This window comes from Camelina sativa, chromosome 14 (assembly GCF_000633955.1).
Source record: "Camelina sativa cultivar DH55 chromosome 14, Cs, whole genome shotgun sequence".
Classification (NCBI taxonomy): Eukaryota; Viridiplantae; Streptophyta; class Magnoliopsida; order Brassicales; family Brassicaceae; genus Camelina; species Camelina sativa.
In genome coordinates, this window is record NC_025698.1 from 9,154,020 (window position 1) to 9,175,178 (window position 21,159).

Genomic DNA, 21,159 nt, shown 5'->3' on the forward strand with positions numbered 1-21,159 from the left:
TCGTTAAATGATTAGTACGTAACGTTTTATATTTACCAAAATAAAAACGAAATAATTTGTATAAAGGTGTCGTAATTAAGATCATCAAATTAAAAATGTTACCTTTAAGAAAAAAAAAAAAAAATCGGAGGGAAAAATTCCCTCGCCTTTTGTGGACAAATCCGCCATTATTTCTTAATCACCGGCGAAGAAGAAACCCTAATTAGCGGCTACCTCCATCGCCGCGCTGTTAAGAGTGAAATTGAGGGCGGTCGAGGAAGAAGATGGCGATAGAGATGCCAAGAGGTTTACCATTTGCGGTCGACACATTTGGACCGTACACGACGACGACGAAGAGAAGAAAGAGACATCATTTCTTAACACACGCTCACAAAGATCACACCGTTGGGATTTCTCCTTCTAACGTTGTCGTCTTCCCTATTTATTCTACTTCCCTCACCATCTCTCTTCTTCTCCAACGTCACCCTCAGGTATTTTTTTTTTAATCTGTTTCCTCCTCTCTTGTCTTCGTGTGCGTGTTCTCGTTCTCTGTTGTCTCAAATACTGTTGTAATTGTGTGTGTAGCTTGATGAGTATTGCTTCGTGAGAATTGAAATTGGGCAATCAGTGGTTGTTGATGATCAAGATGGTGACTTTAAAGTTACTGCCTTTGATGCCAATCATTGTCCTGGTATGTTGTTCCTTATTTGATATTTGTGAAAGTCTTATTTAGCAGCTGTTCCAAATTGAGAGATCTCTCTTTTTGACGAACTTTTTCAGGAGCCGTCATGTTCTTGTTTGTAGGAAGTTTCGGTAACATACTTCACACTGGTGATTGTAGGCTTACTCTGGATTGCCTACAGAGTCTACCTGAGAAATTTGTGGGAAGAAGACATGGCATGGCTCCAAAATGCTCTCTTGATTACATTTTCTTGGATTGTACTTTTGGGAAAGCCTCTCACTCTCAGAGGTTTCCTAGTAAGCATTCTGCTATTAGACAGGTGATCTTGAGTTTGATCATATCACTTCTCTTTATGAACTGGAGTCGTTTCTTTTGTGTAGAGAGAGTTTCTCACATTATTCCATTGTTGATTTCTTTGTTCAATGAAATCAGATCATCAATTGCATATGGAACCATCCAAATGCACCAGTTGTATATCTTGCTTGTGATATGCTGGGACAAGAGGATGTTCTGTTGGAAGTTTCTAGAACGTTTGGCTCTAAGATTTATGTCGACAAAGCTACAAACTTGGAGTGTTTCAGATCGTTAATGGTTATAGTTCTTGAAATCGTCTCTGAGGATCCTTCTTCGCGGTTCCACATATTCAGTGGGTTCCCTAAACTGTATGAAAGAACAAGTGCAAAGCTTGCTGAGGCCAGATCGAAACTTCAGAATGAACCTCTTATCATCCGCCCTTCAGCTCAGTGGTATATTTGTGATGACGAAGATTATTCCGAAAGTGGAAGCCAAATCCAAAAGCAGAGGAAAGTTAGGTTTAGTGAAGCTGTCAAGGATGAGTTTGGTCTTTGGCATGTGTGTTACTCTATGCATTCATCCCGTGAAGAATTGGAAACAGCGTTGCATCTTCTTTCTCCGAGATGGGTTGTATCAACTGTTCCTTCTTGTAGAGCAATGGAACTCAACTATGTGAAGAAGAACTGTTTCATCAGTCGGTTTTCGCCTGGTGATCCTTTCTGGAAGCTTCTAGACATCGACATGGAAGTTTCTTCAGTTGCAGCAGCTGATACTCACACAGTTGCTCTTAGTTGCTGTCTCATGAGTGAAGAAATTATTCTGGATTCTGCAAAATCGAAGCTAGAACCTGTAATCGAAGCATCTAGCAAAAAGAAGAAGCTTCTGAGTTTATCCCCTGAAAAAAATCTTCCTGTAACTCTGTTTGGGAGAGCAAGGCTAAGTTCTCAAGAATCTAATCAACTACATGAGAGAAAAGTCATACACACTGAATCTGTATACACCAACAAAACCTCGCCGGTATTGGAAAAGCTGAATGTAAAGGAAGTAGTTGAGTCGTTACAAGATGATAATAAAGAAGAGGCAATAGAGAAGGAGTCTTGTAGAAACGTTTCTTCTTCTTCTTCAAGGGAGATTTGCAAGGATCTTAGTGGGGATTTGAGAAAGCTATACAGATCAATGAACGCACCTGTGCCTCGGCCTCTACCATCTTTGATGGAGCTTATGAACGCTAGGAAACGCTCTCGGAATCACTTGACTTTGTAGCGCAGGTTTTTGTGTTTGACATCATAGCCTGATCGCAGTCTCAATCCCAGTCTCAATCCCTCAAAAAGATATATAATTTTTTCATGTTTGAGAATAGTTTGTAATAATTGTAACATTGATTATTTTTCCATTGTAACCATTCATTTCAACTTAATCACAATTTTTTTTTCAAAAATAAATTCTAAGATAAGCATGGCTTTTATCAAAATATATATATATANTACTATATATTGAGTACGAGTTAACCTCGTGTACTCGTCTAGAGTAATGGTTTCTGTGATTTTGAGAGCAAACGTCAGTACTTTTCAGACAATATATGACCAAATAGTTACACGAACGGTCAACTTTTATTTTTTAATCAACGACTAATTCTATAATATTGGTCTTTTTTCGTCGTTTGCATGGGAAACGAGTCAATGAGTCACCAAAATGACTAGGATTCGTTTTCCTTCAGCTTCTTTTAGAATGTACTAACGACTTCCTTTTAAGGCTCACAGCAATGTCGAGACCAATATAATAGAATTTGTTGGTGGTAAAAAATTAAAACAAAACCTCCTTTAAATTAAACCATCGGAAAAATTAATCTCTGTATGAAATAGCGCATAAAAGTATTGTAGAATTTGAGAAAATAGTCAAATTTGGATTGCAGAGATATTAGTATTTTTGCTCGACAAATTTTGGTATATGCAAGAATTGATATTTTGACTTTAAATATAGTTTAGACTTGAGAAATACATTTTTCAGTTGCCGTCTGCCGATACGTGTAAACGAAAACAGCTATAATTATATATATATATATATATATAATTATTAAAAAAAAATAAAGTTGAAGGATGGAGCAAGAGTTATGTGGACATGGGTTTGACGATAAGTGTATTGTAGAATGGTTTGGGACTAGTCACTTTTGTCCATTGTGTGGTTTCGAGCTACCTTGCGAAGATCAATGAAGAGATGGAAGGATTCGGTTACCAAATTCTAACGTTTGTTGTTGTTAATTTAGTTTCTATGATTCGTTTTTTCTTTTTTCTTAGTTTTGTTTAAGAAACAAAAGCATGAGTAGTATGATGACTCTCTCAAACATTATCTTTTGTATTAACAGAAGATGTTAGCTAAGGGTCTTGGCTCTCTCTCTATATATTTATATTCAAAGTAGAGAAGAAAGGTTTTCAGATTCTGATTTCATGCGTTTTGAAGTTTGAGTATCCTTGACAGAAGAATCATCATGACTTGATGATGATGATGATGATGTATCAATGTTATCTTCAACAAGCTTTCTCTTGTTAGAAAGGCTTCTTAAGGTTTTGCATTCCTCAGCTTCGTTTCTCATTATAAGTTGTTTTATTCGCTTTACATCTGCTAGTTTCACCGGTTTCAACAGGAACTCCTCTGCTCCTTCCTTGAGACATCTGTAAATAAGAAGAAGAGATTATTATTAACCTCATATCTGATTTGTATTATTATTATTACACATTAGACGATCACTTACTCTTCTATACGAGGTAAGATGTTCTCAGATGACATAATCACTACTGGTACTTCTCTGAATGCAGAAGATTCCTACAAATATTAAAAAAGGAGCTTTGTATTAGCATCAGAAAGAAGCTTCTTTATTCAAGTTCTTAATTACACAGATTGATAATATATAAAAAAAAATCGATAATTGTTATTGTGTTACCTTAATCTTCTTGAGAAGATCATAGCCTGTTAGTCCCGGCATTGAGTAATCCGTCACTATCAAATTCACCTTCAAATCCTGTTATAAATTGAATCACAGAGTTGTTAAAAAAACCACACTTTGACAAAATCAGATCTTATAACCAAAAGAATAACTTAAAAGGCTGATCTATTTTTTAAATCCGTATGATCATAAAATATCTCTCTCTCAATTTCCTTAGGATTTCTCAATAGCCAAGCAGATTTGTAGATAACAAAGATATAAGGGAAGAACTTTTTATTAAGAACCTTGAGATTAGAAGCTCCTTTGTCTCCATCTAAGCCAAGATACTGCAAAGCTCTAGTTCCACTCTCTACAGTCGTCACTGCAATAACAAAAACAAGAAGACACTCATAAGTAAAAAAAAAAACAGAGGAAAGTTCAAAGTTTTTTATTACTAACCATAAAAACAGAGCTGAGTGAGCTAGAGAGAGAGATTATACCTTTACAAGAAGAGATTCGAAGCAACCTCTCGATGACTTTACGATCCACAATACTATCATCAACAGCGAGAACATGTAACTCCGGGGGAGTAACGGTTAAATCTCCACCGGCGGGAATCTCCATCCTCATAACATCACCGACCGCCATTGTCAAACTCAGAAGAAGAAAAGAAAGAGAAGAAGTAAATAGGTTAGGGGGAGAAAAGAAAGAAAGAAAGGTATGGATTTGGATTGAAGACAAAGGAAACTAAAGAAATCAATGTGATAAAAAGGAAGAAAGAAAAAAGTTAAGGTTAGGTGGACATAAATATGAAAGAGATGATGGGATGGTGGGGTTTACTAAGTAAGTACTCTAGAGAAGAAGAGATTCGGAAGATCGGATCTTGCGGGTAAGATCTTTGAAGAGGAAACAAAATCTTACAAAAGAAAATTTGGGTCAAGTGTTTTGATGTTATGTGTTTGGGAAGTGTCAGAAAAAAAAACCAAAGGAAATGGTTTGTGTCTTCAAAGGTCAATATCTTTGGGCACCGAATCTTTTTTAAGATTTCAAAGATCTTTGTTTGGTCTGTTTCTTTCAATCCGACAGCGACAACTCCCTCCTTACGTGGAACTTTCCTTCTTCTTTTAGTAATTTTTTTACTTCATTTTTTTTTTTTTTTGTTCGTTGTTTACTATACTCCTAGTTGTTGTTGCCTTACTTAATATTTTGCATTGTTTATCAATCTCTTGCTAAAAAAATCGACTTTTATTTATTCTAATCTATACTCCTAAAGAAGTTTAATGATTAACATTGTTATATTATACTGTATCTTTTTGTGTGGATAATCATATAGTATTACTTCTTTAGTTAGTGATTCATCAATACTCTACTAAATTTATATATGAACAATGGCATGATGTTGATATCAATATATATATATATATCTCTCTGACCACTTGTGATATTTGTTTAGGTCAAATTATTACGAGGTTATCTTAATTTTTTTTTTTGGCGACAAAAGAGACATTCCTTTTTTTTAATCTATTTTTGACATCGTTTCAGTTGAGTTTCCTTTAGTATTTTTTTTTTGGTCAAATGAGTTTCCTTTATTAAATTGAATTTTATTTGTATGCAATAAAGGCACTCCGTTTAGTGGACCATAGTGTGATTTTGTGAAATCTCTTTTGCTTTTGGACAAAATCTAGAGAGAAAAATATGGACAAAGTATTATCGGGTGGATCCTTTTGTCTCAGTTTAAATATTTTTTTAGCCAATTGCAAGATGGCTTAAAGGCAACAACAGGACATTATATTTGGTTTGAGATTAGTAAAAATAATTGCAATGTCTGTATGTATTGATATATATTTTAGTAATGATAATAGATATCAGTTTGGTCATTAGCCTTCCTCTTGGATCTATATTTCTTAATAGCATTACTGGACAACTTACTTTCAATCGTATTCTATGATTGGCATTCCTGATAGCTTTAGACTATTTAAAAAATCAAGTGTAAAGATTGGATTGTTTTCAAAACGTTTGTCAGCTGGATCTATAGAATCTGAACTTATGTATGTTCTTTTCTCACCTACATTTAAAAATTAGTCATCACATAAGGGTTAATTACATTCTAATAACGAAATCAAATTACTGGAAAAAGGAAATTTTGAAACAGAAAATATTGTAGTTACCTTCTAGCTGGTCAAACATATAATCATTAATAATGCTAACATCTTTATTGGTCGGACATAGGATTGCTCTTTCTTGAAAGAAGAGTGGATCTTTTTTTTCTTTCAAACACTTAGGATCTCCATAAACCTCCCTGCTTATAACCTGAATAGGATTGTCTGCTTCTGTGATTAAAAACTCATCAGGAATATATATCATCGCTTCACCGTCATTAGGTTCACCGATCTTTCCATCACCAACTTTAAGTATCCATTCTGAAAAATCCTTAAGCTCTTTAGCATTTGTGGGATTCAAATCCTTTGCAAGAAGCCTCATATTTTTGGTTAATCTCATAACTTTGCAATGCTCCCAGAGATAAGAAGCATTTAGTGCACTCATACATATTTCAGCTCTTCCAGCATTTGGAATGATTGGTAGCACCTGTCTGAAATCTCCACCAAAAACAACCACTTTTCCACCAAATGGTCTGTTACCAGCTCCTTTTATAATATCTGAGAGACTTCGATCTAACGATTCAAAACAGTGTTTGCTCATCATTGGAGCTTCATCCCATATTATCAAAGATGCTTCAGCCATTAGTTGTGCTTGATCAGATCCATGACTCATTGTACATACACTACTTTCATGAGGATTAATAGGAATACCAAACCTAGAATGTGTTGTCCTTCCACCTGCTAGTAAGAGAGAAGCAATACCACTGGATGCAACATTCAAGACAATTGATCCTCTTGCTCTTAATGCTGATGAAAGAGTCTTATAGAGGAAGGTTTTACCGGTTCTTCCAAAACCATAAACAAAAAATACACCACCCATGTCATTATCCACTGCTTCCATGATCTCACTGTATACTTGTTTTTGCTCATATGTCATTGACTTTATCCATCTATCATGTTTTTCCTTCTGCTCATCACGATTATAGTTTTTCTCATCCACAATCAACACATTTGTATCATCGAGGAAATCTTTTGGTACTTGAGGCATTGTTGGAAAAGCTTTCAAAGATGTTCCATTGCTTTTTAAAATGTTATCTATATCTTGTAAGCCAAACCTCTGCTTCTCCTCATCAGATAAAGTGAGTTCTAAAATGAAAAAAAAAAAATCATCACAAACAGATAAGAATATACATATCTTTTAACCACATTAAGTGTAATGTAAATTTTAAAAAACTATATATATCCGGTCGTTTAAAGTATGCTCTCCTTTCTTTCTCAATATCTTCAGATAGTAGTTCCCATGTTTTTTCCCAAACAACCTCTGGTTGTGATAAACTAAAAGATTGTAGCATGACAACGAAGAGACAACGTAAGAATGTTGCCATACTCCAAAAACTTGTTCTTACTATATCGTCAATATACTCCTGATCATTGTCAAGCAATCCAAGAGCAAAACATGCCTCTTCGTAAGTAGGATATACGACACCTTTAACAGTCTTGATGTCATCAAAACATTCTGGACATGTCTGACTGTTTAGAAGCACTCGTAGATAATATCCATCTTCCATACCAATAGGAACATAGTTTATCCTTCCAATAGCAGCACCTGGTATCTTCCGGAGATTGAACTTCTTTCTCTTCCCATCGTACGTGAAGAACTCAAGAATTTGTGCATAAGTTTTTGTTTTGGCCAATGAACTAACCTTATTCAATTCAAACCAAGCGAGGAACATATAATTGACTAACTCACCTCTATCCAAAACGGTTTGTATTTCATCATCACCCTTGAAATAAATTAGATGTTTCCCTTCTAGATGAAAAGACAACCTTTGAACTGATGTTGATCTGTAAGTTATTGGATTTTTCAAAATTCTCCAACCTGCTTCGCAAGTTGATACATACCTGCGATTTAAAATTGAATCAAATGTTGATATATAATCTGACAACCAAGTAATAACATAAATAAATGTTATATGATGTTTAAACGTAAGATCAAAACTTATCTATAAGAGCTTCTACCTGCAATCGAAAAAATCTTTTATCTCATCACCACTACTGTTACCATCAGAATTTGTAACCGAACTCTCCTTCCTAACTTTGTTGCCAGCCGAACTTTCTTTGACTCCTTTTTTTTTTGAGGATGGCTCCACAACAACAGCAACCTGATCCTGTCCTTTTAGAATATACTTGAATAAGTACTTAATCGAACCTGTTTGGTTACACCACTCGACATTAATGTGTGCCCGGTACCGTAGTAACAATACTTTGTTATATGGTATAACATAGCGATTGTCACACTTAAAACCATTCTTCTCAACAAAATGCTTTGTTTTCCTTCTTCTATAAACTGGAAAACCTTATTTATCAACTGTTGTGTGATCTACGTGCTTCTTGGGGAAAAACTTTGAACATTTGCCTTCTTCCATACATGGTGAATTCATGTTGAGAGACCCACATGGGCCGTGAATCATCAGATCCTTAACCATCTCATATAGTTCAGGTTCCTTATTCTTGTTTGGAATTTCAGCGGATATCATCTTGTCGATGTCTTCTGCTTTTGGCAATTTTGAATCTGGGTGCATCCACAATAAAATGTGGGCATGGGGAAGTCCTCTCTTCTGGAACTCGATTGTATACATAGCTGAAATGGGTTTAGAGCGAAACATATTAAACAAAAATCTTGACCAACACAAATCAGTTGCAAAACAAAGTATCAATTAGAAAGAAAAAACTTACATGACAATATCCGGCCTAAGATATGTTTCTTTTTTAGATCATCCATTAGAGAGTTGAGCTTCATCTTGAAGACTCTACTTATAATCTCTGGCCTATCATCAGTGTTCAAATTTCTTGCTGAACAAAACCGTACCAACTCCAGCCATTTTGGGTTGCAAGTGAAGGTGATAAACAAATCTGGGAAGCCATAGTACTTACATATTGTCATTGCATCTAGATACATATTCCTCATATATCTAGGTCCACCAACAAAGGAAGCTGGCAAGTAACATTTAGTTCCTTGAGCATTCAGATCTGTGTTGCCTTGATTAGCAGCATCCTTGACTGTATCATAATTAGCAGCCCTCACAGTTGACTGATTCAGCTTGAGATAAGTTAATATGTTTGTTTCGATAGTGGTGTAAGCGTCTACTAAGAATTGTTGGTACAATCTCTTGGACATTAGCAGATTATGTGATTCGTTCTTCCTTTCCTGTATGCGGAATGCAAACCATTGCCGCATGCTGATACACTTCTTCTCATTGGTTGTATCTGGATTCTTATTCTTATTTTTTCCACCACCTGGTCCTTTACGTATTCCTGGTCTGTAACCATCCTCACCTTTTGGAAACAACAAAGGATATTGAAGAGCGAGATACGATGGATGTATTTCACTGATTCTCTGTAATTCTCCTGATTTTTCTTCAACAACAATGTCACGAGTAGGCATCTCTACATGAAAATCCCCAGGAATCAATGCAGCAACCTCTGATGCAGTGGGAACTGCGTATGTTCATCCATCTTTTAAACGATCACTTACTAAAGCTTTCTTCAGGATTAGTATCTAACCGCTCTTTCGCTGATCTGAAGTTTTAAATGTATGGGTTGACATCATCTAACATCTTGATTATAGCTGCAATTACTTGCCTTAACTTTTGTTTTTTTTTTTTATATTTTCTTCCATTCTTAGATTTGCTGAAAAAAGAAAACCGTATATTAGAAAATGTAAACAACTTGCTTTGATATCGTTTTCTGTATCTTAAAAAAAATCAATTAACATACCTTAAAATACCAGCTTTGTTTTCCACCTCATTCTCTGTATCTACGATATACAGTTGTGAAAACTTTGGAAAATCACCATTGATAGGTTTCTAACTACCAAGTAGATGGTAATTCTCTCCTTGTATCTGAAACATATTTGGACCTCGCCCTTTAACAACAAAGTTTTCGCAACACCCACCTAGTGAAGTAAACGAAAAGATCATGTTGTATGCTCTGACATTTTCCCTGAAATGCCTACTCAATTCATCATTGTTTGTTAGGAGAGCAAATAACAACTCAGGCTGATTGTGTAGTAAAGGCAACTTTACAGCTCCTTGTAAACAACATTGGGTAAATGTAGGATTTTTATCCCTCCTGTTTCTGTTAATACGCTCCCCATACCACATGATAGCGCCACAATATGAACATGAGTACGTAGGGTCACCATGATCCAAATAATCTACAGGTTTTAAAAGTTCAATTAAAATTGGTTGTTTGTAGTTTGAAAATCCAATTGGTAAAGTCAAAGTTGGATATCATACCTGTAACTTTTTTTTTAGCTTTAGTTCTCGCCGTCTTTTTAGTTTTGCAATCAAAAGCTTTCGTGATACTTTCATCTAACATGTCCAATATTTAATACCCTTTCAGGACATCGTAAGGGATATCCTGAAGTTCACCATCATCTCCCGAAACTTCTGACTCAGTATCTTCAGAACTGCTGCTGCATTGGTATGTTTGTTGATCTTTACCTCCATTTCCTTATATGTTTTAATCATGATCATTAGAGGTAATGGGTAATAATACTCCAGTAAAATAATACAGATATTGAATTAATGATTCAGGTTGAGATCTAATCTGGGAATTGTGACCCTAAGATATCCACATTGGTTGTTCGACAAGAGTTAGATACACAACCTTGGGTGTTTATTGCTGGTTCTACTGTTGTGGGATCATTGGTTTCTTTTGCCTTGCAAGAAATTTCGCAAGCCTTAGGGAATTTTTCGGTCTTGTAAGTATTACTCCTTTGATGCTATAATCGAAGCTGATTTGTTTTTAAAAAACAATTATTAAATTGATACATTAGCTTGTTGATACATTTATAATCTGCTTCTATAAAAAACATTTATCATCTTTTATCTTGTTACCTTGTTTGCTATTTACAGATGGAGGACTTATTTGTGACCACCTGCTGCTGGATTGTCTTCGTTTTGTAGGTGGTGTATCTTCAACAATTTCGGTCTGATACGTCAAAGATGTGTCACTCTGTGATTTCTGGAATGATACAAAGCCATTGCTCTCATTTGTACCTGATTGAAAACAGCCCAAATGGTAATTGCAGAATTTTTTAAAAGTGAACAATCATAATCAGTATCCCCAATGAAATTATTAACATAAGCAAACCTTGATGAGATATTCCAGATTGAAGATGGGAATCTTCAAATCGTTCGTTTGTTGCTTTCCTCTTGCTTGACGATGCACGCAGGTCAGGATTAGTCTGCTCAGTAAGGTTTGTAACGTCAGATAATACTCTTCTTGGTTTGCCTTTGAATCGATTAGTATAACCAGTTTATAAGAAAACCATTGGCAATATGAATAATGAGTCAAGGTATATTTCAACATAGAATTATTTTTATCAAAGGAATCATATTAAGATAGAGGTTTTGTTTCAAATCAGATTAACATGCTTTGGTCTTGAGAAGGAAGGGGACGTTCTTCAAGATTTGCAGCACAATGACTATTATCAGGTTTGTACTTTAAATTTTTGAAAACTCTTTTGAAAACTGCTTGAACTTTAATAACATCTCCATGATTCCTCTGAATGTTTGGATTCATGTTTTCGTCATTGATTGGAGCCCTCTTTCGCTTCGCATTAGTGAGTTGTGGGACTTTCTGGGATTCAAGAGGTATAGTATTTTTCCTCTTCTTCATTTTTCAATCTGAGACAAACTGAATTCTGTGTAATTCAGAATTTACACATAAGATAAAACATATGGTGCACGAAATAATATAATCTAAACAATAATTGAAAGGAGATCAAATTAGTTGTTCTGTTTTTATTTATGGTCACAACCGATTTGATTTTCTTTCTAAAATGGTAATATTAACTTAATCACACAAAATTTAAGCCACGATTTACGGCAACTGTTATATTGATTTTCTTTAGTTATCGATCCGATAGTTATCTCAAATAAACATTCTCAGTAATTCCCAGTTGTAGGTATGACATTAATAGTAAGTCAGTCTGATATTAATATTGAAATGTTTGGTATAGGCCTCGATTTATGAATTGTAACAGCCTGAGTAGTTGTGTTAAAAAAACATAGTCGGATCGATCTAAATCTTCTGATCGGGTTTGTTTGTTTCTCTGTAGGGGTACCAATTTTTTAATTTCCCTGGATTATGATTCAGTCAACTTTTGTAAAAGGGTGGCAGGTTTGTTAGCAGACCCTTACTCTTTTTTATATCCTTCATTGTTTATTAATTTTGCAAAAGGAAATCGTTTTTAAATAATATTATTAAAATTCAACCCAACCAATGAAGAGAACAAATCCATAGTATGGAAAAAAGTTTCAAATCTAACCTATTCTGATAGGATAGGCCAGGTCAAAACATAAAAAAACCATACAAATTTATTGAAAATGAATCAAAATAAACCTTCTAACTAGACCCTACACGATCATAAGAACCTTGTTAACCCTCATCTGCTTCATTTGTTGGAGCTTTTACACCAGCCTCATCAATGGCTTCTTTGATTGATGGTAGACATATCTTTTTAGATGTTGAAGAGTGTGCATAAGCATCTTCAGTAGCTTCTTCTTTACATTTCGATGAAGGTGTAGTGACAGATGTCCCAATGTCATGACCATGAGATACACAATCTTGGTCCTACAAATTACAAAGCACATCATAAAATATATCTAGTATTCGTTCTGACTCAGAATCCTAAATTTAGTTGCCTTAGTTTCTTACATGATCTTCAATAGATATCACATCCCTAGGATCAGCAGGTGCTTCTGAATCTTCAATATTATCAACATGTGTAGAACTATCACCCATTTCTACGTAAGAAACTTTGTAAGTCTCTTTGCCATCCACAATGTTAGAGGTTTCTACTGAAGCAAGAAACATAAAAGTTTTGCCCACCAATGATTGCAAAGCACCCGGCACAATGGTAGGATCTTGTATCTGAAAGTTTTTGATTGTTATTATAATCTATACCTAAAAGAAGATACATCATGACATGCTAAATTAAGTTATCGATTTAAATAGGGTTTTCTTAGTATACCTCATCATAATTTCCTCCCAAAACATCTGTTGCAGTTTGGTTGACCAATTTGAGAGCATTGTGGTCAAATAGGATAAACTTAGTTTCACTAGTGCTATCCATCACATCAAGAACTAACTTGTACCTAATTTTTATCACACCAAAGAAGAACATATGTTTCACTAAATTAGTGACATGGAAAATAAATACAAACCAACGAATATTATAATTTTGATAACGAATTACCTGCAGTTCACCTTCGTCACATCCTGATTGCAAATCTTACATTCAAACAGTGGTTTTTTGGTTTTGCTTACAATTTTGTTCTCCTTTTTTGGTATCAAAAAACATGTTCCCTTGAACTTCACACAAGTAAAGTAATACCACCCAAACTCCATATCGATGTGGTAAATAGCACACACCAGCTTAAACTTCCCTTCCTATAATACAAAAATACCAAAATGAACACCACCATGTATCGCTTAAACGTATAAAACTCAATGATTAAGCATGTTTTTAGCACATTAAAATAACATTTTATAATATACCATCGTTGCTTCGAGGAGGTCTGAGATAGTGCTTCGAGGAAATTGATTGATATAATCAACCTTATCATTGTTTTGCTTTAAAAACTTACAGTTTCTTTCACAGAAAGTAAGTTTCAGATCATCTTTAGACAGCCTGCAAAACACATTTTATACTATTAACTTCAGATCATATTTTATAGAAAAATATTCAGAATATTTAGATATTTGGTTTCTTACGTAGACACAAAATCAAGCACATCAGGGTGGTCTGGGTTGATTAACATCAACGACATGTCGTATGCATTTGAAATTGTCCTTGTACCTGTATAAAGATCAAAAACACGTTCCATCATTTATCTATAACTTTGGACACACATGATTGGAAGGTGATTAACATAAACTTTAAACACGAACCATTGTATGAATTTATCTTTGCAAGGCGGATAAAACATATGACCATAGAATCATTTGCATCATGACATACTGTCCAAATGGTATCAGCAAACTTACCCCACAGAGTGCATGATAAGCGCTCGTCAAACCAATATTTAGTGTTTAAGAATCCCTAGATAAACGATAAAGCAACTCAAATTTATACTCTTTTTTATATTACCTAGCATTACGCAGCTCAACCTCTACTCTTTTCTTTGGCTTGTCGTTGATCTCGGAAGTTTTCATTTCACCTCTAGAAACGACCTGTCCAACAACATCTAATATCCATATCCAAATTAATCAATTATCGTAGGTACAGAAATTTTGCTTTTACCACTTCTTATAAAATAGGTACCTATCAAAATGTTTTCATTCAAACCATCTTCTGCAAGAATATCTGAATATGTAGCGAGATCCAAGAAATAGTCTGGTGACAAAGGAGGACACCAGGTTATGATTGTGGAGTTCATGATCGTCATCTTGTAAGGATGATTGGTTGCCCTAAACTTCCCAGAAGATCTTGTTAGCTGAAAGTTTTCGATGGTTCTCCATTTGCCAAAGACAATATGTCTTTGGATCTTGTTCAACTGCTGCTTCTTAAGCGTGGCATGGATCAGAGTACCCTAACAAATATATATATATATATTAGAAAACACAGCTTTTTAATCTATTAGAAAACACAACTTTTTAATCTATTAGAAAACAAAGCGTTCAAGTAAAAAAAGAAAAACTTACATTGATGTCAGTCAATATCATCTCAATTGTTTCTCCAGTGTAAACTGTGTATTGCTTCCAGTTGTGTACAATTTTGACTTTGATCCTCCATGTTGTTTTGAAGGGTTTGATATCGGACAGAGGAGTTGTACCATCATTGCCGACCATCTGCGATTCCTTGGTGAGTGTTTGAATTGTTATATTATGCTTGATGTGTTTGTATAGCTATGACGTCTTATACTGTTTTTATATTAGTAATATAGGTGAGCTGTTGAGATCGTAGTAATTATAAAATATATTTTCAGTTATTGTATTTCAATAACTGAAAGATTGTGTTTGATATTATCGATATGATAAATTGCAGATTTGGATAGTTTTTATGATGATTAAGTCACAGATATTAAATTAATTATGATGTAGGTAGATTATCAGTTATTGTTTTCCTTTGATAGTAAGATTGGGTTTGATGTACAATGATTTTGAGAAGATTGTGCGAATATCCATTGCTATATTTGTTCTGAGTATTAAAGATTTTGAGAAAATGGAAATGATAAACTCAGTTTTGGATCGTTTTAAAGATGAATAATTGTCGGGTACTAAATTAGTTTTGAGGTAGGCTTGTTATTCAGATACTTACGGGATTGCTTAGCTGTTTATATATTTTGTTATACTTATTTCCTAATTATCTTATGATTTGTGTTATAGGTATATATGGAATAATCTGTTTGGAAACGTGGAAAGCTTATTGAAGATCCGAATAGAGTTATACTTTGTTTTTAAAACCATCATAAGGTCCGCGTCTTTTTGCTGGTTATTTTTACCAAATTGTCCCTTTTTAAATTTTTCTTCTTCTTTATTTCTTAGAAGCGTAAGGGTATTTCATGTCATAGAGGAAAATATTATTTTTTTTAAGCCTAAGTGTGCTTCCCAATTAATAGTATAGATTTTTGCCAATTACAAGCATATATGAATGATATTTTTGCGGATTACAAACAAAACGGAGTTGCACTATATCATTCATATACATGCGATCGAATGCTGAAGAAGAAACTCGTACGGAATAGATCACTGTTAGATGATTACCTGAATCAAGAAAGCAAGAAAAAAAGACGAATCTTGGACTTTGTTCTCAGTTTCTTGCTGCGAACCTCTGATAAGCAACGATAAATCACAAGGTTTTAAATCCAATTGAAAAGTTCTATCGTTATATGTGTCACAATCGCCGAAGAAGATTTTACAAGAAAATATCAGTGTTAAATGATTACCTGAATCAATATCAATGTTGGGCGTACGTTGATGAATAGACTCTTCTCCGACAACGTCTATGCCATATAAATAATATTTTTGCCGATTACAAGGTTTTTTTTTCGCGACACAAGGGGATATTGTTTATTTGTTTTCATCATTTCATTTAAGTTGTTAATTGATTTTTTTTTGTTAAGTTGACCATTGTGTGATATTGCGAAAACCTGTTTTGGACAAATCTAGACAGAGTAAAATCTTCAAAAGTTGTGGAGGAGGTTCCTTTATATTTTTCATAACATCTTTTAGCCCGATTGCGATAAGACATCGACAACATTTGTTTTCTTAGCTTTAATTTAGAATCTTACAAAAACTTTGAATCGATTTGATAGCTACCTACAAAATCTAATATGATTGATGATAGCCCTCCCACCAAACAGCTTCGGGAACATGATGTTTGAAAGAAAAGTAGAAAACCCTTATTTGTTATTTGAAGAATATAAGAAAAGTAAAATTAATTATTGCGATATTTACACATGTATAAACATTGGATGATCGTGCCAAAAAAACATTGATGATAAGAACATCACCAAAAAGAAAAGGAAAAACCATCAATATGTCTCACATTTTCTTACTTTTCAAAAAGTTGATTCAGTATCACTGCAATTTCATATAGAACAAATAATATTTTCAAAAGCTTTTTTCCCCTAGGAAAGTACTACAGTTTAGTGTGTAATTAACATAGCCTGGTCATTTACATTTGAACAGTTTTGAAAAATACCCAACTATTTTATTTTAACTATTTCTAATATATATGATTTCGGATTTACTTTTGATTTACTAAAAAATAAAGCTTTTAATTTATGTATTTTTCAAACTATATAACTCATAAATAGAATAGTTTAGATAAATAAAAAACCTTGAAGAAATCTGTTTTTCTCCTATATATAACATATGTAGTAAATAAGTTGACCATGTGTTCTAACTTTGGGTGGTTTGGTTAAAAACACAGAGACAAGATGGGATTTTCTCTAGCTATCTATGTATGGAAATTGAATAATTTCGTTTATTTTGTTTTTGTTTCTTTGTGTTGGCTTAATCTAAAACGATTTAATTTTTTTAAGATACTCATATTTTGGATTTTTTTTTTTTTTATCTATCTCTCTTGTTTTAAAAAATGCATTTGATAAACTTCAAAAAGTATATTATAGGAAAAAAGGAATGGGGAATAGAGTACATCCCAATATTTGAAGAATATAAGAAAGATTGTACAGAAAATGGATGATGAAAAATGGTATATATACATATGAGATAGAAAAATGGATTCGTTTTGTAATGAGCAAGGAGGAGTGATAGATAAGTTTTTAGAAGATAGTAGGAACCAAGAGAATTTGCAATATTTCTGATTAGATTTTCCTAAAAACCATTCTAGCAATATTTTGATTTACTTACCTTAGTAATCCCATGCATTGTATTTTGGTTACAATTTACAAGTAATGAGATGAGTTAGTAGTCTCATTGCAAACTATACAAAGAAATTACAAATTTGCTTATACGGTGAACTACTTTACTCTTCTCACTTGAAATGCAATAGATACATTGTTCCGGTTTATTTCTGGTTTATTTCTGATTTATTTTAGTAACATACCGGCACTTATCTGATGACACGTGTCATTGGCTGAATTGATAATGTTTTTTTTTTTTTGTTTACAACCTGAAAAAATCGGCTTCTAGGAGGAGGAGAAGAGAGCATCTCTAAATTAAGAGCGTCGATCGCTCAATTCCTCGCATGGGTTTCATTACTTGTACTATTACCGACGGTGGGCTCTTCTGCTTCTTCTTCGAAATCTCTCCTAAATTGTCAACCTTTCTTAGATCATCAACAGCACCTTGTAAACCCTAGTCGCCGCCACGTTGATCTCCTCAGAGCTATGTCTTCCGATAATGATCTCATTACCGACGACAAGCGTTGGGTCCTTTCTTCCTCCTCCACCGATGTATCTCCACCAATCTATGTCTTTCTACAGTGCCGCGAAGATCTCTCTGTTTCCCATTGTCGCCGTTGCTTCCACGAAAGCAGAGTGGAGCTCGAGAGGAAATGCTCCGGTTCGGCTGGTCGAGTCTACGGTGATGGATGCTTCTTACGGTTTGATGATCGAGATTTCTCTGAGGAATTTGTTGATCCTAGGTTCGATCGAGCCAAATGTGACGTAACAGAGTCTGGGTTTGGAACGTTTTGGAAATATCTTGATGATGCTTTGGTTAATGTGACCTTAAAGGCTGTGAAGAACGGAGGGTTTGGTGCAGCTTCCGTGATTAGAGACGTGGCAGTGTATGCCTTGGCTCAGTGTTGGCAGACACTTGATAAGAATTCGTGTCGAGAGTGTTTGGTTAATGCTAGGTCGAGCTTGAGAGATTGTGACGGACATGAAGCTACAGCTTTCTTTACAGGGTGTTACTTGAAGTATTCCACACACAAGTTCTTTGATCATGCTGCTGAGCATAAACCTGATGATGGTATGGAACATAATGATTGTTGACACATCACTATTTAATTTGGATAATAGAGATTGATCTTCACCCATCGAACTTTTGTTTCTTTCTTGTGCAGATCATAGAAACTTTATAAGGTCATCGTTTTTTCCATATTTGAGTGATCATGATGTTACGAAATTAGCAATTGCTGCGATTTCGTTGTCTATTCTTACTTCTCTTGGTGCCTTTATTAGTTACAGACGGTTTTCAAGGAAAAGAAAAGGTAAAAACTGGGACTACAATATCTTATAGCTATGTATGAGGTTCCTTGTTTCGTTGATTCATGATCTTCTTCTTTTGTTTAGCTCAAATTCCATCGTGTTCAAATTTCAAATACGAGATGCTTGAGAAGGCGACCGAGTCTTTCCATGACTCTATGAAACTAGGCCAAGGAGGGGCTGGTTCTGTGTACAAAGGGATTCTTCCAGATGGCAGAATCGTTGCAGTCAAAAAGCTCTTCTTCAACACACGTGAATGGGCGGATCAGTTCTTTAACGAAGTGAATTTGATCAGCAGAGTTGAACACAAGAACCTTGTGAGACTACTTGGTTGCAGCATTGAAGGTCCCAAAAGTCTTCTTGTCTATGAATATGTTCATAATAGAAGCCTTGATCAAATCCTTTTCAGTAAGTTGTAACATCTTCTCTATAAACTAACCCATTTACCGAATCCATCATGTTAACTAACTAACTGTTATTTGAATTGCAGTGAAGAATACGGTCCATATCTTGAGCTGGAAGCAACGGTTTAACATCATTATAGGGATATCAGAANGACGTGGCAGTGTATGCCTTGGCTCAGTGTTGGCAGACACTTGATAAGAATTCGTGTCGAGAGTGTTTGGTTAATGCTAGGTCGAGCTTGAGAGATTGTGACGGACATGAAGCTACAGCTTTCTTTACAGGGTGTTACTTGAAGTATTCCACACACAAGTTCTTTGATCATGCTGCTGAGCATAAACCTGATGATGGTATGGAACATAATGATTGTTGACACATCACTATTTAATTTGGATAATAGAGATTGATCTTCACCCATCGAACTTTTGTTTCTTTCTTGTGCAGATCATAGAAACTTTATAAGGTCATCGTTTTTTCCATATTTGAGTGATCATGATGTTACGAAATTAGCAATTGCTGCGATTTCGTTGTCTATTCTTACTTCTCTTGGTGCCTTTATTAGTTACAGACGGTTTTCAAGGAAAAGAAAAGGTAAAAACTGGGACTACAATATCTTATAGCTATGTATGAGGTTCCTTGTTTCGTTGATTCATGATCTTCTTCTTTTGTTTAGCTCAAATTCCATCGTGTTCAAATTTCAAATACGAGATGCTTGAGAAGGCGACCGAGTCTTTCCATGACTCTATGAAACTAGGCCAAGGAGGGGCTGGTTCTGTGTACAAAGGGATTCTTCCAGATGGCAGAATCGTTGCAGTCAAAAAGCTCTTCTTCAACACACGTGAATGGGCGGATCAGTTCTTTAACGAAGTGAATTTGATCAGCAGAGTTGAACACAAGAACCTTGTGAGACTACTTGGTTGCAGCATTGAAGGTCCCAAAAGTCTTCTTGTCTATGAATATGTTCATAATAGAAGCCTTGATCAAATCCTTTTCAGTAAGTTGTAACATCTTCTCTATAAACTAACCCATTTACCGAATCCATCATGTTAACTAACTAACTGTTATTTGAATTGCAGTGAAGAATACGGTCCATATCTTGAGCTGGAAGCAACGGTTTAACATCATTATAGGGATATCAGAAGGTCTAGAATACCTTCACAGAGGATCTGAAGTAAAAATCATCCATAGAGACATCAAAACCAGCAATATTCTCCTTGATCGAAACCTAAGTCCCAAAATAGCGGATTTTGGACTCGTACGTTCCATGGGTACTGACAAAACCCAAACCAATACTGGAATTGCTGGAACACTGTGAGTGTGTGTGTACTTCTTGATCAATTCTTCTTTTAACAACATTGCGTTTCAGAAAACTAGAGTATAAAGTTTTCTAATTTGATGTTGTTCTTTGGAACTTGTAGTGGTTATTTGGCACCTGAATATCTTATCAAAGGCCAATTAACAGAGAAAGCTGACGTTTATGCATTCGGAGTTCTCATAATCGAGATAGCAACTGGCAAGAAAAACAACGCATTCACGCAAGGAACTAGCTCGGTTTTATACTCTGTAAGTAAGCTTTGTTTCCATGTTAAGTCGCGGATATAAGACACGCTCACAATTTTACATTTTAACACTGTAGTAATGGTTTCTCTTGACTGGTTGGGAATAGGTATGGGAACATTTTAAAGCAAACACTTTAGAACGCTCGATTGATCCTCGGTTGAAAGAGAAGGTCACAGAGGAAGAGGCCTTGAAGGTTCTTCAAATCGGATTGTTGTGTGTTCAATCATCAGTAGAATTAAGACCTTCGATGTCTGAGATAGTCTATATGTTAAAGAACAAAGATTGTAAATTTGATTGTCCGAAACAGCCTCCCTTCTTGAGTGCCAGTGTTCTAATGCCAGATGAGGAGACTAGAGTCTGATATTATCAATCAGTTTCTTAGGATTTGTTTATAATTTTGTGTTAACAAATATAATGCAATAATGATGACAACTTTTTTTCTTTAGTACTACAATTAGTTAATTAGAGTATAGTATTGTTTTAGAAACTGGCTCTGTCCGTCTGTCGCATCTCTTATTTGTTTGGCGCAACGTT

General features: G+C 34.9%; 5 protein-coding genes across 7 annotated transcripts; 2 read left to right on the top strand and 3 right to left on the bottom strand.

The window, feature by feature from the left end:
- On the top strand, nt 61–2,362 carry LOC104740603 (5' exonuclease Apollo-like). 2 transcript variants are annotated; one of them, XM_010461257.2, is made up of 4 exons: nt 61–470; nt 565–670; nt 760–980; nt 1,094–2,362. In XM_010461257.2, the coding sequence occupies exons 1-4, from the start codon at nt 264–266 to the stop codon at nt 2,216–2,218; spliced, it is 1,659 nt and encodes a 552-aa protein (XP_010459559.1). In that variant the 5' UTR covers nt 61–263; the 3' UTR covers nt 2,219–2,362. The 2 variants fall into 2 exon arrangements, with proteins under 2 accessions (XP_010459559.1, XP_019091338.1); XM_019235793.1 differs by lacking the exon at nt 61–470 and having other exon boundaries at nt 583–670; nt 821–980.
- LOC104740604 (two-component response regulator ARR7) lies at nt 3,279–4,845 on the bottom strand. 2 transcript variants are annotated; one of them, XM_019235795.1, is made up of 6 exons: nt 4,607–4,844; nt 4,376–4,516; nt 4,181–4,257; nt 3,894–3,971; nt 3,705–3,775; nt 3,279–3,624 (listed from the first exon to the last, which is right to left on the bottom strand). In XM_019235795.1, the coding sequence occupies exons 2-6, from the start codon at nt 4,503–4,505 to the stop codon at nt 3,363–3,365; spliced, it is 618 nt and encodes a 205-aa protein (XP_019091340.1). In that variant the 5' UTR covers nt 4,506–4,516; nt 4,607–4,844; the 3' UTR covers nt 3,279–3,362. The 2 variants fall into 2 exon arrangements, with proteins under 2 accessions (XP_019091340.1, XP_010459562.1); XM_010461260.2 differs by having other exon boundaries at nt 4,376–4,845.
- Nucleotides 5,807–9,419, bottom strand: LOC104743390. Its single transcript, XM_010464478.1, has 6 exons — nt 8,711–9,419; nt 8,359–8,615; nt 7,994–8,142; nt 7,371–7,876; nt 6,044–7,120; nt 5,807–5,940 (listed from the first exon to the last, which is right to left on the bottom strand). Exons 1-6 carry the CDS (start codon nt 9,417–9,419, stop codon nt 5,807–5,809), a joined length of 2,832 nt encoding a protein of 943 aa, XP_010462780.1.
- LOC104743391 lies at nt 12,422–14,433 on the bottom strand. The gene is made up of 9 exons (XM_019235472.1): nt 14,310–14,433; nt 14,146–14,232; nt 13,937–14,005; nt 13,760–13,844; nt 13,544–13,676; nt 13,380–13,435; nt 13,017–13,140; nt 12,701–12,916; nt 12,422–12,616 (listed from the first exon to the last, which is right to left on the bottom strand). The coding sequence occupies exons 1-9, from the start codon at nt 14,431–14,433 to the stop codon at nt 12,422–12,424; spliced, it is 1,089 nt and encodes a 362-aa protein (XP_019091017.1).
- Nucleotides 17,632–21,070, top strand: LOC104743392 (cysteine-rich receptor-like protein kinase 1; the record flags this gene model as incomplete). Its single annotated transcript, XM_010464480.1, has 6 exons — nt 17,632–18,427; nt 18,522–18,668; nt 18,751–19,071; nt 20,142–20,376; nt 20,484–20,628; nt 20,732–21,070. Coding segments are annotated over 6 exons (1,899 nt in total), but the record flags the coding sequence as incomplete, so codon positions are not given.